Here is a 15,000-nt window from a genome sequence, read left to right as displayed (position 1 = left end):
TTGACTTGACTGTGACCATGAACAATCTTTTGTCCTCAGTTCACAACTTAGTTTTGAAGAAATTAATCGAAACTTTTGATTGGCTGTCTTTTAGAAAAACGGTGTATTTTGTGCATGGTCACGGCCGAAACAGCGAACAAAGACATTATCAAAGAAACTTGTCGAGTTTGTTAACCATCTCCATACAAGGAAGATATCATTGACGTCACCAATTCACCTTTATCACGCGGCGGCCATTTTGGAGTCCGTGGGGAATAAAGGCGTTGTCTTTGCATCGTCTTTGCCCCGTCTTGCCTCACACTGAATGAGAGGTTACACGGGCAAAACATTTTGTTTCGACATTGAATCACATGGGTCTATTGTCATTAATGTGCCAACCAGGGCCTCATTGGCTGTCGAAACAAAGGGTCTTTTGTTCTTGTGGTTGATACATTTGAATAAAAAAAGCAATGTTTGTAAACAGATATCTTCCCTATGTTAAGTGCTTTGCCACCAAGAAAGAATTTTTGCTCACTCTCCGTGTACTACGAAAAGGAACAATTCTTTCTGACTTGAGCTTTTTTTTTTTTAAGAAATTTCTTAAACTGGCTAACTAATAGTTAAGGCAGACAAAGAATATGTGACATGACGTTATCCTCCGGGCCATCGTGTTAGGGTCCTTAAGATCTACGACGACGACGTCGACCACAACGCCACAAAACAATGACATCATTGGTTAAAAGAGCATAAATAATCGTGCTGCACCTGCGGCACGCGTTTCAGCACATATTTTTGCGGTACCCTGCATAACGGTGGTGACGTGAAATCACCACATTTTAGGTTTTCACGACAACGTGAGCATGCGATGGAGAATCTTTCATTCTATGTTTTCAGTCTGAAACCGCTCCAGCGTACCGATTTATCTTTAGGATACTTCGCCCGCATTGTACGACGACGTGAACGAGATGGAGTAATCGCGAAAAAATTATAGTAGAGCAAAGTTACATTTTAAAGTGACGTTTTCGTCGACGCCACTGTTGTAGATCTTAAGGCCTGGCCAAACGCTCGCAACATTTCAAGACAATATCTTGGAAAATTGTTGGGCACAACATGTTGCATACGTTTGGCCACCCTGTTGCGATATGTTGCAACATGATGTTGGATCAAATTTGAAAACGGTCAAATGTTGCATGATGTTGTACTCGTTTGGCCACGTTCACGCAACATTGTTGCGCAAGGACATGCGCGTTAGGTCCACTTCTTGCGCGCCAGGGGCCTGAGACACATGAACAATGACACGTTGCTTTGAAAATAATGAAAATTTTGCGTGCGTTTGGCCACACCGTTCAACACATGTCGCAACATCATGCAACAATGTTGCAAGATGTTGCGTTAAAATGTTGCTAGCTTTTGGCCAGGCCTTTTAGGTCACCATTCTTCCCTTATCTTGACCCCATTCTTAGTTCTTTCATTAGTTTACTTGATTAATCGTAACTATTACAAAATTCTCGAATCTGATTGGTTCTATGCGCGCGTAATTAACGCGCGATCACGTAGAAGTCCAATTACAGGTTTCCAATAGATGGTTTTCACCTTACGTCTCTTCAGCCATGTTGGTGCACAGAACAATAGAGAAAAAAGTCTTTTGGGAATGCGACTCTGTTATTATGCAAAACATGAGCCGTAATTTGCTATTGTTTTGTACACCAACATGGCCGACTTATCACGTGATTGAAAACTATCTATTTGAACAACTCCAAATTGGATGCCTGTAATTGGACACCTACGCCATTCGTGCGTCAATTCACATGCCCTTAGATGGGGTCTTTCTTGCTGTTTTCCTACTGTATCAAAACCTCTCATTTTCTTATAGTTGCGATTAATTAGTAATAGGACTTCGTGTCGTACAATTAAGGGTAATCGTGCGGGCTCGGCCGATTTTGAAATCACTCGCACGATTACTCCTTGAATTGTACTCCACTCAGTCCTATTACTATTACTGAAACGATAGTATTCACAGCATTTAAATTTTAGAGTTTGGACTAGTATATTCAGTGAAACAGCCTGTCCTAGGTATGGGAAAATATCGGCCGCCTCTGTGTTGATGTGACTCTCCGCCGTGCTGGTAACAAATTTACGTCACAACAGCGCGCATTTTGTCAAGCAATCGGTGTTTTCACGGTACCATTTCACATCTGTTTGGTGATACGTTGTTTCGGAGTCAATCCTTCTAAGCGCAGTATAACAGTTTGTTGAAAGTGGCTTAAACCATCGTAGGGTTTTAAAGGGTGTTGCGTCAATAGAGTTCTTCAGTGCAACATCGCCCCCTCGTGTCGCGCTTCGCGCTCATGTCGATATCGCGTTCGCCCCGCTTGGCTCATAAAGCGCTTATCATGCAGGCCAGTAGGCTCTCTATTAAAGACGTTTCCATTTTATTTTACCAGGTCCTCAAGGTCCCAAAGGCGAAAAAGGAAGCGAGGGTGAAACAACAGTAGTGTCCGGTCCTAAGGGAGAACCTGGCGTTTCTGGTGAAAATGGAACAGATGGGGCTAATGGACAAAAAGGAGAACAGGGACCACCTGGTCCAGCAGGCCAGCCTGGACAAAAGGGGGACAGAGGTTTGTGTCTGTCTGTCTGTCTGTCTGGGCTTTAGTTAATGCAATGAACACAACTGAGGCAACATGTTGAGAATAGATCAGTTGCGCTTTCCATTCGACCAAAAATTTTGCAACTTCGGGGAGAAAACTCAAAAAGAGAGAATTTTTTCCGCCATGAAATTCAGGAATTTTGGGTCGACAGATTATTAGAACAAACGGAAAATTCTGTTTCATTGGTCCTTTTCTACTCGGCCTGGTTTCTACTTTATTTTTATTTTGAGAATTTGGTTTTATTCGGCCAAACGGAAAATATTCTTCCATCGTTTCATAATATTTTGGGATGCTTGAACCAAGATTATTAATCAAATGGGAAGCCTTGTAGTTGAGCCCCGTGATGCAGAAACGATTTTGTCATACGGCGTGGCTCAGTTGCGGCTTAGGTATGTAGATGCGTTATATGACGCTTGTGGCCCATGGCCAGTAGCGTACAACTTCCCTTTTGTTATTTTGCTGAATTTTTCCCCCAATAGCGCGCGCTCTCATTGGTTACTTCGAGGTCACATGACATCTAACAATAAAACTGTTTCCCGCCAAAAGTCTCTGAGCGGGCAACAGTGCAAAATCTGTGACGTCAGAGGGTAACAGTGCACTGTTACCCGCGAATGTTGACCGACGACCGCCGTTGTTGTTGCCATTGCACTTTTCGCGCTATATAACAAATCACTTAATGACTGGTCCCGAGGGAAACAGTTCATTTTGTTTCCCTCGAATTTCAATGTTTCCCTCGGGACCAGTGAATAAGTGCTTAGTATTTGCGTTTTTTTACAGACCGAATTATTTTCAGATTGATTTTCGTGCGAAAACAGATCTTTCCAGCTAATCACAAGTCTTGCGTGAAAATTATTTCCCATGTGGTTGAGAATGGTGACTTGTGCTAGTCAAATCTTATTGAAGAACGCATCTGAAAACATCTTGAATCTGTGAAAATGCCGCTATATCGACGTGGTATTGGCGTTGTAGGCTCCTTGTCCCGGTTGTTTGAAAGGCAATTAAATTAATACAGGATTATCGCAAAATTTTGTTTTATTTTTTAATCTTTTTTGTTAAAGTTTGTTTTGCTTATTTTTGTTTTTCAAAATTGACTTCGTCTAATGTTAATTTTGGTCGAATATCAGCGTTGACCAGCATTTGGGAGTAGAGAAATAAACTCCTTGGTTAATTTTTAATCTGGGATTAGCGTTTATCGGCTTTTCAACAACCGGGCCCTGGTTATGAGGTCCTGATCACGTTCACTCCACCAACAATGCAACAGGATTTTTAACGGAGGCGCACATCATAGTATAATTCTTTCAAAATATTTGGTTCCTATTTTGATGCTTCGTTTTACAACCAGAAAATATTCAGAATTCTCCGTTTGTAGAAACAAAGAAGATGGGAACATTTGCCTTCGACGTTTTCACTTATTGTAGTTTTGAAGATTGGAACTCACCAAAAGGGGGTTTGGCTGGTAGAGCGGTTTTCAATTGAGTGTCGAAAGTAATTAGCGAATTACTTTGGTTTTGCATTACTTCACTCAGTGATTGGTTCAAGGTTCTCGCGCCACTTTTCAACCAATCAGAATTGAAACCAAAACCAAATGTGGCTCGCGCGTGCACATTTTCCCACGCTTTATGTCGGCTACGTGTAATTACTTTCAGTTTTGATTGATTGGCCAAAGTAATTACTTTGGTTTTGGTTTTACGACACTCAATTGAAACTCGCTCTACTTCACTCAGTGATTGATTCAAAGTTTTCGCGCCACGTTTTCAACCAATCAGAAGTGAAACCAAAACCAATTTCCCGCGCTTTGTGTCAGCTACGTGTAATTACTTCGAGTTTTGATTGGTTTGCCGGATTGTCTCCGTCCCTTTTGATTGGCCAAAGTAATTACTTTGGTTTTGGTTTTGGTTTTGCGACACTCATTTGAAAACCGCTCTTTCATTCTCCGTGCTGTGCTCATTGCGTGGGGGAATATTGTTTTTAGTTGTTGTTGTTTGTTTGTTTGTTTGTTTGGTTGGTTGCTAAATTTCTTCTTTTATGATAGGTGACAACGGTGAAAAAGGCTCGGAAGGCCAAGCTGGGCTCCCTGGTGCGATGGGCGATCCTGGGGAAAAAGGAAACCCTGGTGAAAAAGGACAGGTGGGACCGGCTGGACCTGCTGGCGCGAACGGAAGCAGGGGCGTTGAGGGTTTTCCAGGTGTTCCGGGACCCCAAGGAGATCCAGGGTCCCCTGGAGAAAATGGAGCGAATGGGGAAATTGGTTTGAAAGGAGAAGAAGGGCCTAAAGGTGTGCGCACCAACTTTCTCATATTTCATTCATGTTTTGCAACTTTGGGCTGATTCTTTCCATCCTTTCCCCTTTGCTATTTGAAAGAGCACTTTGAAGCAAACTTGGGACCCGTTTTGATATCTGAATAATAGTTAATATGCATCATCGTCTTCCTGAATATCCTTTTGCAAGCAAAGAACTTTTCGCGCATATAAAGCTTTGGGTGTCTACAACATTCCAAGGGTTTATTAAAACCAACAAAACCGGTATAAACACCAATATTTATCAATTAATGTTCAGGGAAATTAATGAACCCCAAAGCCTCGTTGTCACATGTGGTAAATGATATAGTAGCTAATATATCCGAGCATTGAACATATACAATTGTTAAGAATCCCAACTGGCGGGAGGCAAACCAGTTGGCTATTTTACAAGTGCACCAGGAAGTTGAACCAGGGACTACCTGAAACAAATTCAGGGAGTGGTCAGAACGCGGTCTTCAACCCGGGATCTCCGGATCTCAAGGCACTGGCCCTATCCACTCGGCCACACTGCCTCCAGTGAGTTAGCTCAAAAGAAAAACCCAACAGACCCCTTTTATGTTAGAGGAAACTTACGGGATTTCGACCGACTAAGGACGGTTTTAATTCTGCTGAAATTTGACACACACAACTGAAACTCCTTTTAATAAAAAGGACGAACTCGTGCGACTAATCGCAGCGACAAAATTCTGCTGCAGCGACAGTGATTTTCATAAAATTGACCGTGTCACACAAGGCGAATTGTTGCGGCAACTTGCGACTTGACCCCGCGACGTGTCGCAGCGACTTATCGCCTGGTGTGTCCCGGCCTTTAAAATTACGTAATTTTTCCCTCGGTTCCGGAGTTACGGAGGTTTGAATTGAATTGAATCTGTCTAAAAAAGGAAAGAATCCTGTGCAGGACCATTACTTTTTTTTACAAATGATTTCTTTACTTTGCTTCAGATAACTGGCACGTTATCAGTTTGCCGACAATAAAACTGTGCTATTTGCAGACAGGAAACTTAAAGGGGCTGTGTCACGGCAGTGGAATTCATTTTGTGTAGCTTTTCCTATTACTATACTCTCCCCTACTCGCTATGCAACTTAATTAATCCAGGAATAACTTCTAAACAAACACAAATCAAAGCTTCGTTTAAAAGAAAGGTCTGTTAAACATACATAATTTAAGTTACGAGCAGCAGAGATAAACTCTGAAAAACAATCACAATCCATTTTTATCTTTTTCAGTTTTGCCCATCCCTGCCTTCTTTTCATTCTTTTGTATTGGCTGTTCTATCCAAACCTTCCTTCAGTGTTTTAAGTAGTTATTTTCACGTTTCGCTTGATTTAGTTGCCAGTTCCTTGTCGTTGAATTCAGGTAATCCCTGTTAATGGCGCCACTATCTCGTTGGTGAATTTTAGAAAATCTGGATTTAAATTAGGTATCGGACAAAGGCGTTATCAGTAATTTGACGTTCGCGCCCGTTTCGTGCATGTCACGCACACGTCATGCATCGCAGACCACGAAGGTAAACAAACATGGCATCAAGCCAGTGATTGATCCTCCCTCGGGCGAAGGGTCGCTTGTGTCATCATGGGATAGCTGTGGACCCAGGTCTTGTCGGAAATGTCACACGATGACATGACAGTGCGAATAGACAATTGCTTTGAGAACTTCGCAGCGATTGTACTCTCTTGAATGCCCGGTGACCCCCATTTTTCTTTCGGTAGATCACTTCCTTTCCTGACTTTGTCCATTTTTAACAAAAAACGAAAAAAATCTGTACGTGAGAAGTTACAAATATTTCTCTTTTTATGCTCTCGTGCGACAGAAGTTTTCTTTCTTAGACTAATATGTAGTCTATTTCACCTCAGAAAAAGACATCAGCTGCAAAAGTTTATTTGGTTTTATGAGTTATGTTGAATTGAGTATGTTAACCCCGATCTAAATTTCACTAATGTAGCTTTTTTTATTGCTGACAGTTGTAAACTACGGGTCGTCTTAAAATATAACGCAAGCTTCTAAAAATGCACCTTATATCGAAAACGAGCACGATGACCCACTATATTTTTGCCTTTTTGGCAAAAGGAGATTATTACTTTTCTGCGTGGCAAGTTTAAATAAAATCTGTACGTGGGAACATTTTGGGCACGAACGTCCTTAAGAGACTAAATTAAAGAAGTGAAAGGACTCGAGGTTACTTGCACCTGAAGAAATTCAAATTCCGTCATTGCAGGAGCCAAAGGAGAACCAGGAGATATTGGAATTGATGGAACCCCAGGACCAAAAGGAGATCCCGGTGCCGCCGGAGCCGTGGGCCCTAAGGGCGAACCTGGCAACGTTGGTGCACCCGGTGCAAATGGTAAAAAGGGAGACCAAGGTCCGACAGGCCTTCAAGGAGAAAAAGGAGTTCAGGGTTTCCCTGGGGAAGATGGATCACAAGGTCCTATTGGAGAGAAAGGGAGTCCTGGAAGCTTTGGTGTTAGAGGATTGAAAGGAGAACCCGGAGCAAACGGGACTCGTGGCCAGAAGGGTGAACCAGGAGTCGGTCTGGGTAAGAGTACCTTTTATACGGACCAAGAAAGTTATGTTCACGCTCTTTAATTCCTTTACTTAAGACCAAAGGTCTTCAACATCAGTTCGATTCTGTACAACGATGTTGAACGATGTTAACTGCTGGGGTGGGGTGGGTAAACGGTTTCAACACATCATCAACATTTGATTCAACAAAGCCTTACGTGATGCTTTTATTCAGTCCCATGCTACAGCCGCGGTTATTACTATGGATACGGACATGGATACGTCATTGAGAGAGACCGATTAGTGCGCACGCGCATACCCAACGATGTTGAATGGTTGTTGAAGCAAAGTTTAAACCCTATTAAAACTCATTCAAGATTGATTCAACATGCAGTCGGTTGCCCGTGCCCGTTTCTCGAAAGTCCCGAAAAGCCATTAGTGAAACTGCCAACCGCTTGTTTTGGAAAGCCGATCTTTTAACATGTTTTCAAGCTAACTAAAAGAAACAAGTCTGTGAAGTTTGACGACTTTTAAATCCTCTCCTTTTTTTCTATACAGAAGAAATTGTGACACCCGAAAATGGCCCGTAAAGTTTCGGGACTTTCGAGAAACGGGCCCCCGATGGAAACAGTGAAAACTTTAATCGGGCTTAAAGGTTCCTTTCCATTTGACAAAATGTTCTTTCTTAATTGTCTCAACGTTAGCCTCTCTGACTAGCTTGAAAACTACGTGATTGCGCGGTGGCTTCGGTGGGGTTCAGTGCAATTGTTAATTACTTAACTTTAGGAGCATGGAATTTCCGTAATTCCAAACCAAAATGTTCGTTGACTGGAAAGCGCCCTTGGATCGCTAAACGAACCCTGTTTCTCAGACTACAATGTGAGCTATTTGGGCCTCACCGTTAACGGCAAGCGTATTTTTCAGATTGAAAAGGTGAAACAAATTGCGTTTTAATCATGTCAGTATTATGTGGAGGAAATAATAAGTAAAAAAAAATAAATAAATAAAGGAAATAGTGATAGTGCTATGCACTCTTAAACTTATCAAATCTGAATTTAATTAACATAAAGAGAAAATAGAAAACCAAACTTCTTTTTCAATTTTGATTGTTTTTGTTGTTGTTGTTGTTGTTGTTGTTGTTGTTCTGGTGTTTAGCATTTTTCAGCCTTGAAAATAGAAGCTTTTTAATCGTAGTTGTATTTGTTGTTTAGGTCAAAAAGGGCAGAAGGGTGAACCGGGCATAGACGGCCTTGTTGGGCTTGAAGGCGAGAAAGGTCCCCAGGGACCAGCGGGACCGGCCGGACCTCGGGGACCCAAAGGGGATTCCGGGGCACCTGGAGATAATGGATTACCTGGACCGCGAGGTTTGCTGATTTTTTCGTAGTAGGATTTCACCTTCTTTCCACTTGTCACGAAATCTTTCTTGGTTACGTTAGGAAGGATTGCGTGACTATTGTTGAAAAGATTTTACATGACGTCACGGTGGTCATAAACAAAGTTATTGTGACGTTTAGGTGGCTCAAACCAGTTTCAACACTTGAAAGAAACGTTCTCATTAAAAGGATTGAGACTACAACACTTTATCACTTAACAGCAATGTTATGGTACATATCAAACACCAAGTATTGCTGAAAAAGATTCGGACGTAAAAAGTTACCGTTTTCTTTAGCTGCTCATATCTCACAAACGAACTCGGTGACCCCCATTTTTATTTCTGAAATGTAATCAGCATGCCAGATTAAAAAAGGTCCGTGGAGCGGATTCAGAGCCACCTTAAATAATTGTTGTACATTACTCGCAAGCAAGATGGAATAACTGAATCACAAAATAATTACCAGCGTTGTCTTTGTTCAAGTGCCTTTTTCGGTGGCGCTGCTGTCGTCGTTGCTAAAGCCTTGAAATGTTGTGCAACGGAAGCACAGCTAAATTGAGTATTTTCGCTAATCTTTATGAAACATTCTCTACAAGGCCTTACCTGATCATGATTGTCATTCTACAGGGGAACCCGGGTTGGATGGTCTTGAGGGTGGAACAGGACCCCCGGGCGATAGAGGACTGCGAGGACCTGACGGCAGTGTTGGACTTCCGGGCCCACCAGGTGAAGCGGATTTCGGATTCTATGTAGTAAGGCATAGCCAAACTACCAACCTCCCCGATTGCCCGTTGGATACCCTTTCCTTATGGGAAGGATACAGTTTGTTATACGTTCAAGGCAATGAACGCGCCCATGGACAAGACCTGGGACAGCCCGGCTCATGTCTGCCGAAATTTAGCACCATGCCGTTTCTGTTTTGTAACATCAACCAGAACTGCAACCTGGCGTCGAGAAACGATTACAGCTTTTGGTTATCCTCGCCTGAGCCAATTCCTATGATGCCGGTTTCGGAGAATGACATCAAACCTTTCATTAGCCGCTGCCGAGTGTGTGAAGCTCCCGCTATGGTAATGGCTGTTCACAGCCAGAGCAGCATGACACCCGATTGTCCAGAAAATTGGGAGAGGCTTTGGAGAGGTTACAGCTTCCTTATGGTAAGAAACAGATGTAAGGCCCGTAGCTTATACACCACAGTATCCGTCTTCGTCTATTTTCGAGTCCGAACCAATAGAAAGCAATAAAGTAATCAATGTATTCGAACTATAGCGAAGATGTCTTTGCCAATCTACGAAAGTGCGAATTGTAGTTCAACGTGCAGTGATTGCTATAATCTTTAAGGTTGGGTTTTCAGTTGGTCCTTTTAGCTGATACTAACCGAGTTCAGGGACCTTAAGTTGAACTGAAAAGAAAAAGGGGATTACATCTCGAGAAGACGAGGCTTGAAAGATATTAATTTTATCTCCAAACCTTTCAATCAAGCAATGAAACAAAATTAGGGATCCTTATTGTAGAATACGTCCCACTAAATTGGCCAATCACAGCGTGTGTACTTTCTGAGAGTTTTGATCAAAGCTTACATATATTACACTAGAGTTAGTAAAGTTAGTCTCCCTCTACTAACTTTGATTACTCAGGGCAAAAATATCGTGTAATTTGTAGCGAAAGTTTGTTGCGTCAAAAATTTCGCGAAAAATTGTCAAATGTAACATGCCCCGAGACAAACGCGACTTTTTGTGATGTGCAATCGTTTCGAGAAGTAGAAGTTGGTTTCAATTGCTTTCGGCCACGCCTCTCTAACAGTAAAAAAAGTAGCGAACTTTTCAAACGTTTCGTGGTGTAACTTGTTTCTCTCAACTGTATAGCTCTGTTTATGCTCACCCAGGCAATCAGTCTGTTCCACTGACCTCGCATCATTATTTTGAGTGCGAACAGGTGGAAGGAAAGCGTTGGCATCTGTCCAGCAACTTCCATGATTCACTATATGCGAACTTTTGTTATAACAAATTTGTGAAAGTTTATTGCTTTCCTCATTCTTTTCTTCCCATCAGCACACGAGTGCCGGCAATGATGGAGCGGGCCAGTTACTGTCATCTCCAGGCTCTTGCCTTGAAGACTTCCGCACATCTCCGTTCATCGAATGTCACGGGCGCGGAACGTGCCATTATTACGGAAGCACCTACAGCTTTTGGCTTAGCACTATAACAGATGCGGAGCAGTTTAGAATACCAGAGCCAAAGACTATTAAATCTGGCAATCAAAAGGAATATGTCAGTAAATGAGCATTCTGTATGAAGAAGGCTTACGTCAACAATGGGAACGGCAACGGAAATGGCTTGGATCCTATAAACGTTGGCGACTTGCCAAACTGAAAACCCGTTTTTCGTTTAGTCATATTGTTTAGTGCCTTCTGTGGTGTAATGAAAAGATGTTCTCTTGCTTGAGTGCTGTTTTGTTTTCAGCGGTTTCAGTTTTTTTGTCCAAAGACTATTTTCATGGTAAGGTATTTTCATCTTCATTTAATCAATTAAGTCTACTACCAAACTCACTTTTTCGTTAGGTATGCTCATATTTTAAGCTTCGAGCTCCCTCAGGATCTTTAAGCTCAGACGTCAGCATCGAAAATGTAACGCAATTTATCTTTCGTGTTATTGTTCACCACGATATATCGATATGCATGGTGCATTTCGTGATGCATTGTCACGCAACTGCATTAATATCCGCGTTTGTTTAAATGCGTGACCACAATGCATATCACCAGACATTTTTATGTAGGCGAAAATGATAAATCTTAGTTGCTTCATTCCCCACGGTTTTTCTTTTGGTGGTTGCTCAGTAATATTTTAAACAAGCTTTTTTGTGAAACCTTTGATACTGGTAAGTGAATTTTGCATATAGTGATTTTTTCATAGAAGCGTGGGGCGAGTTGAGGATTACGTGAAGATAGAGAGAGCAAGCAAGACGTCTCCGACCGCTGAGAACTTGTTTGATCAAAGAGCCATAAGCCGACAGCTAAAAAGCATCTTTTGCAATGTTAGGTCAGCGTTTTCCAAGGAGCTACACGATGTATGAGCGATGAAACGACCGGTGTATTTGTTTTAACATTCAGATTTTGTTGAATTGTCTCAATTTCACTATTTTTCTTGTCACGTTATTTTCCGCTTGAAATATAACCGAAATAGAGTATTACGGCGTGACAGTTTGGAAATAAGAGTTTCTCGTTTCTCAAGTCTTCCTTTTTAAACGATACTTCTTTCACGCAGTTTTATTTTGTGTAAAATAATGTAATTTGTTTCAAGGAGAAAATCAAAAATCGTGCCTTATTTCACGTTCACATTTTTCGCGATCGTCATCGAACTAGAAAGCCCTAACAGTAGAAAAGCTAACCAAGCTGCCGGTCCTCTTCTTAGACAAAGCACCAGAATTTACCAAATTGCGCTCGGATTCTACGAATTTAGCTGAAGTTTAAGCGTTGTATCATTGTTGACTGCAGCGACGACAAGTGATAGTTCAACCACCAACCAATCTGCGAACGTCATTAAAAACACCTTACCAATCGTGGTTTGTAACAGCACACAGTCAGCCACATATTCTTTGCGCGGGAATTTTGGAACTGGTGCCGAGCGCGGGAATCGTCCCTCAGGTCAAGTCGCGATTGCACATAATTAGTTCAAAACTTGGCATGTTTGCCCTTATTGCCTAGAGCTTGGTGTATGAGATTTTGAATCAAAGTCTGCTTAATACAATTTTTAATTGCAGTGCCTTTTCTGAAGTCTACAAGAGGAATAAGGAGGCACGTGTTAAATTTTTAGTATCTACCTTGCAATACTTGATGTTTTGCAAATGAGACAACGGCTACAGTTGGTCAACAACAAATAGTAGGCATTTTTTTGCCGTGTTTTCAAAAGACCATTATGCATGGGAACTCTCCAGTTAGTTTAGTCAAGCTCTTGAGAATAGCAAATAGCTAATACATACCGACCTCTTTCCATATTATAAACAGGAAAGTATTTCATTTAAGAATCCTAACTGACCGTGTGAAAACACTTTGCTCCTCGAAAACTCCGAAGCCCTTGCTTCAAAATGAATATTCCTGCAACTGTTCTCTACACATTTTGTTTCGGCTCCATACAAATCGCTTAATGGAATAAGTGCAAAGAAAATTATGGTGTAATATACGATAATTTTCGTTTTAAGAAATGGATTATTTCATGTCACAAATCAAGGTCGACGCGGAGGATAACGAGCTCAGGCTGGTTAGTCTGCGATTCGTGGACTTCCGGTACCTCTACAGGCTCAGAAATTCTACATGACCTTTACTTTGAGTCTACTGCGCAACTATTGGGAGTCGGCCGGAGTTCGTTATCCTAGCTGCTGGCCAAAAACATCGCGACAACTGGGCGAGAAAGATGCCTTTTGAATCACACAAAACTGCCTAATATTGAGAGAGAGAACATTTTAGTGGCTCTCACTAAAACCGACTCTGGCCACTTCAAGCGAAAATCAATTAGGTTTTTTTTATATAAATAATATGCCGGGCTTTCTATTACTTTATATATTTGCCTTTTGCCATGGCTTATCAGATACAAGGAATTTTCTACATTGAATTTAAGCCCCGTTTTGTATTTTAATGGTCGTATGTTCCAAAATATATAATGAATAGTAAAATATTTTAAATAGCGATTGAAGTGTTATTAATCTGACGAATTTCACCGATTAGCTTCGTAAAATTTACATCCCAAACATAGCCTATATTAAGAGATCATGTAAATCGAATTTTAGGGAAGTAACGATAGACAATGATTATGATTTGTATAGCTACTTCAGAGTTATGGTAATAAAAGCTTTTTTGTAATGATTTGGAAATTGATTTAAGGGGTTGTAAGGGTGTATGAATTTCGCTCACGTTCCATGCCAGTCTTTGAAAGGCGGGGTGTTGGAGTAACTTTTACGACCCAAACGGTCCTCAATGTTCTGAAACAAGGAACGTGTTCAAAAACCTTTATTGACTGTGTTAATTAAAGATATTTTTTCCCCGGTGTGTGATTATGCAGGAAATGTAGATCTTAACAAGTGTTATTGAAATCCAAAAAGAAAATTTGGGGTAACCACGCATTTTTGAAAGATAATTGATGAATAATATTTGTAAAAAACTTTAAAATGCAAAGCAATGTATGGCGTTCTTTCTCAAATTGAAGCTTAATTATCTGTCAAAAATGCATGGTTACACTTAATTTTCTTTTTGGATACCAAGGACACTTACTAAGATCTACTTTCTCCGGATAGTTTTAAACTGCGCAAAAATACCCCTGTTTTAGTAAGCATCACCGATAAGAAATCCGAGTATCTCGAGATGCGCAGAACGCATGCGCAATAGCAATAGCAGGCACCGTCCTTAAGTTGGCAGAATAGCGACACTGATTCCCAGTCAATCCCGAATAGTTCATGTCCTTTGTAAGTGGTAACGGCTAATTGGGCAGTTCATCTGAAATTACGATTTTGTCGGTTTCCCCCCACAAGGGACTGGAGCCAACCCGGACTCAATGGAAATTCACCATTAGCAAAATACAACTCCAATCTCGGGTAAAGTAACCATCTTCTGGCTTTCATTTTCTTTTGGTAGCACTCATGAGTGTCTCCTCGCTGCAACTTTCCTGTGCACACTCAGCAACACTTTGCAAGACCACTGATTATTTTCAGAAGACAAATGAGCCCTATTCCTGATCTGCTCCGTGATGTTTTTACAGCCATCACGAATAATTTCTTTCGGGAATATCCCACCTGTCCTTTAGTTTTCAGGAGAACCGCTGAAAAATTTTCATCCCGTTTACTCGTATGTGCTTCTCCGATGCGAGTTGTGAGATGGGTTAGAACTTAAATCGGATGCGGCGAGAAAAGATGCGGTTTACTACAAGGACGTGTTATATTGCTCTCTAGACAACTGGTTCTCACCTTGTTATAACCGCAATTTTTATTAATTTAATTCAATGAAATTCAGTGAAAAGGAAGGATACCAGCGCTTATCCCTATCGAGGGTATCGCCCGCAGCGGGATGAAATTGACTGATAGGCGATTTTGACGAGGGAGGAAAACCAGAGAACCCGGAGAAAAACCCTCGGAGTCAGATTGAGATCGACTGAAACTCAGCCCACATACGACCACGAGGCTAGGGTTGAACCTGGGTCACAGAGTTGATGACC

The 15,000-nt window shown here is 41.4% G+C and overlaps 1 protein-coding gene across 1 annotated transcript in view; it reads left to right on the top strand.

Annotated features, from left to right (window-relative positions):
- LOC138029237 (collagen alpha-1(IV) chain-like) overlaps nt 1-13,656 on the top strand; it is a 70,413-nt gene extending 56,757 nt beyond the window's left edge. Inside the window, 6 exon segments of the mRNA XM_068876950.1 lie at nt 2,424-2,597; nt 4,660-4,902; nt 7,145-7,462; nt 8,640-8,792; nt 9,428-9,957; nt 10,852-13,656. Coding sequence (XP_068733051.1) covers nt 2,424-2,597; nt 4,660-4,902; nt 7,145-7,462; nt 8,640-8,792; nt 9,428-9,957; nt 10,852-11,172 — 1,739 coding nt within the window. The 3' untranslated portion in view covers nt 11,173-13,656.
- The last annotated feature ends 1,344 nt before the right edge of the window (nt 13,657-15,000 follow it).

This window comes from Montipora capricornis, chromosome 13 (assembly GCF_036669925.1).
Source record: "Montipora capricornis isolate CH-2021 chromosome 13, ASM3666992v2, whole genome shotgun sequence".
In the NCBI taxonomy this organism is placed as follows: Eukaryota; Metazoa; Cnidaria; class Anthozoa; order Scleractinia; family Acroporidae; genus Montipora; species Montipora capricornis.
The sequence above is the reverse complement of the archived record's forward strand: the minus strand, read 5'-3'. Positions and strand labels throughout refer to the sequence as shown.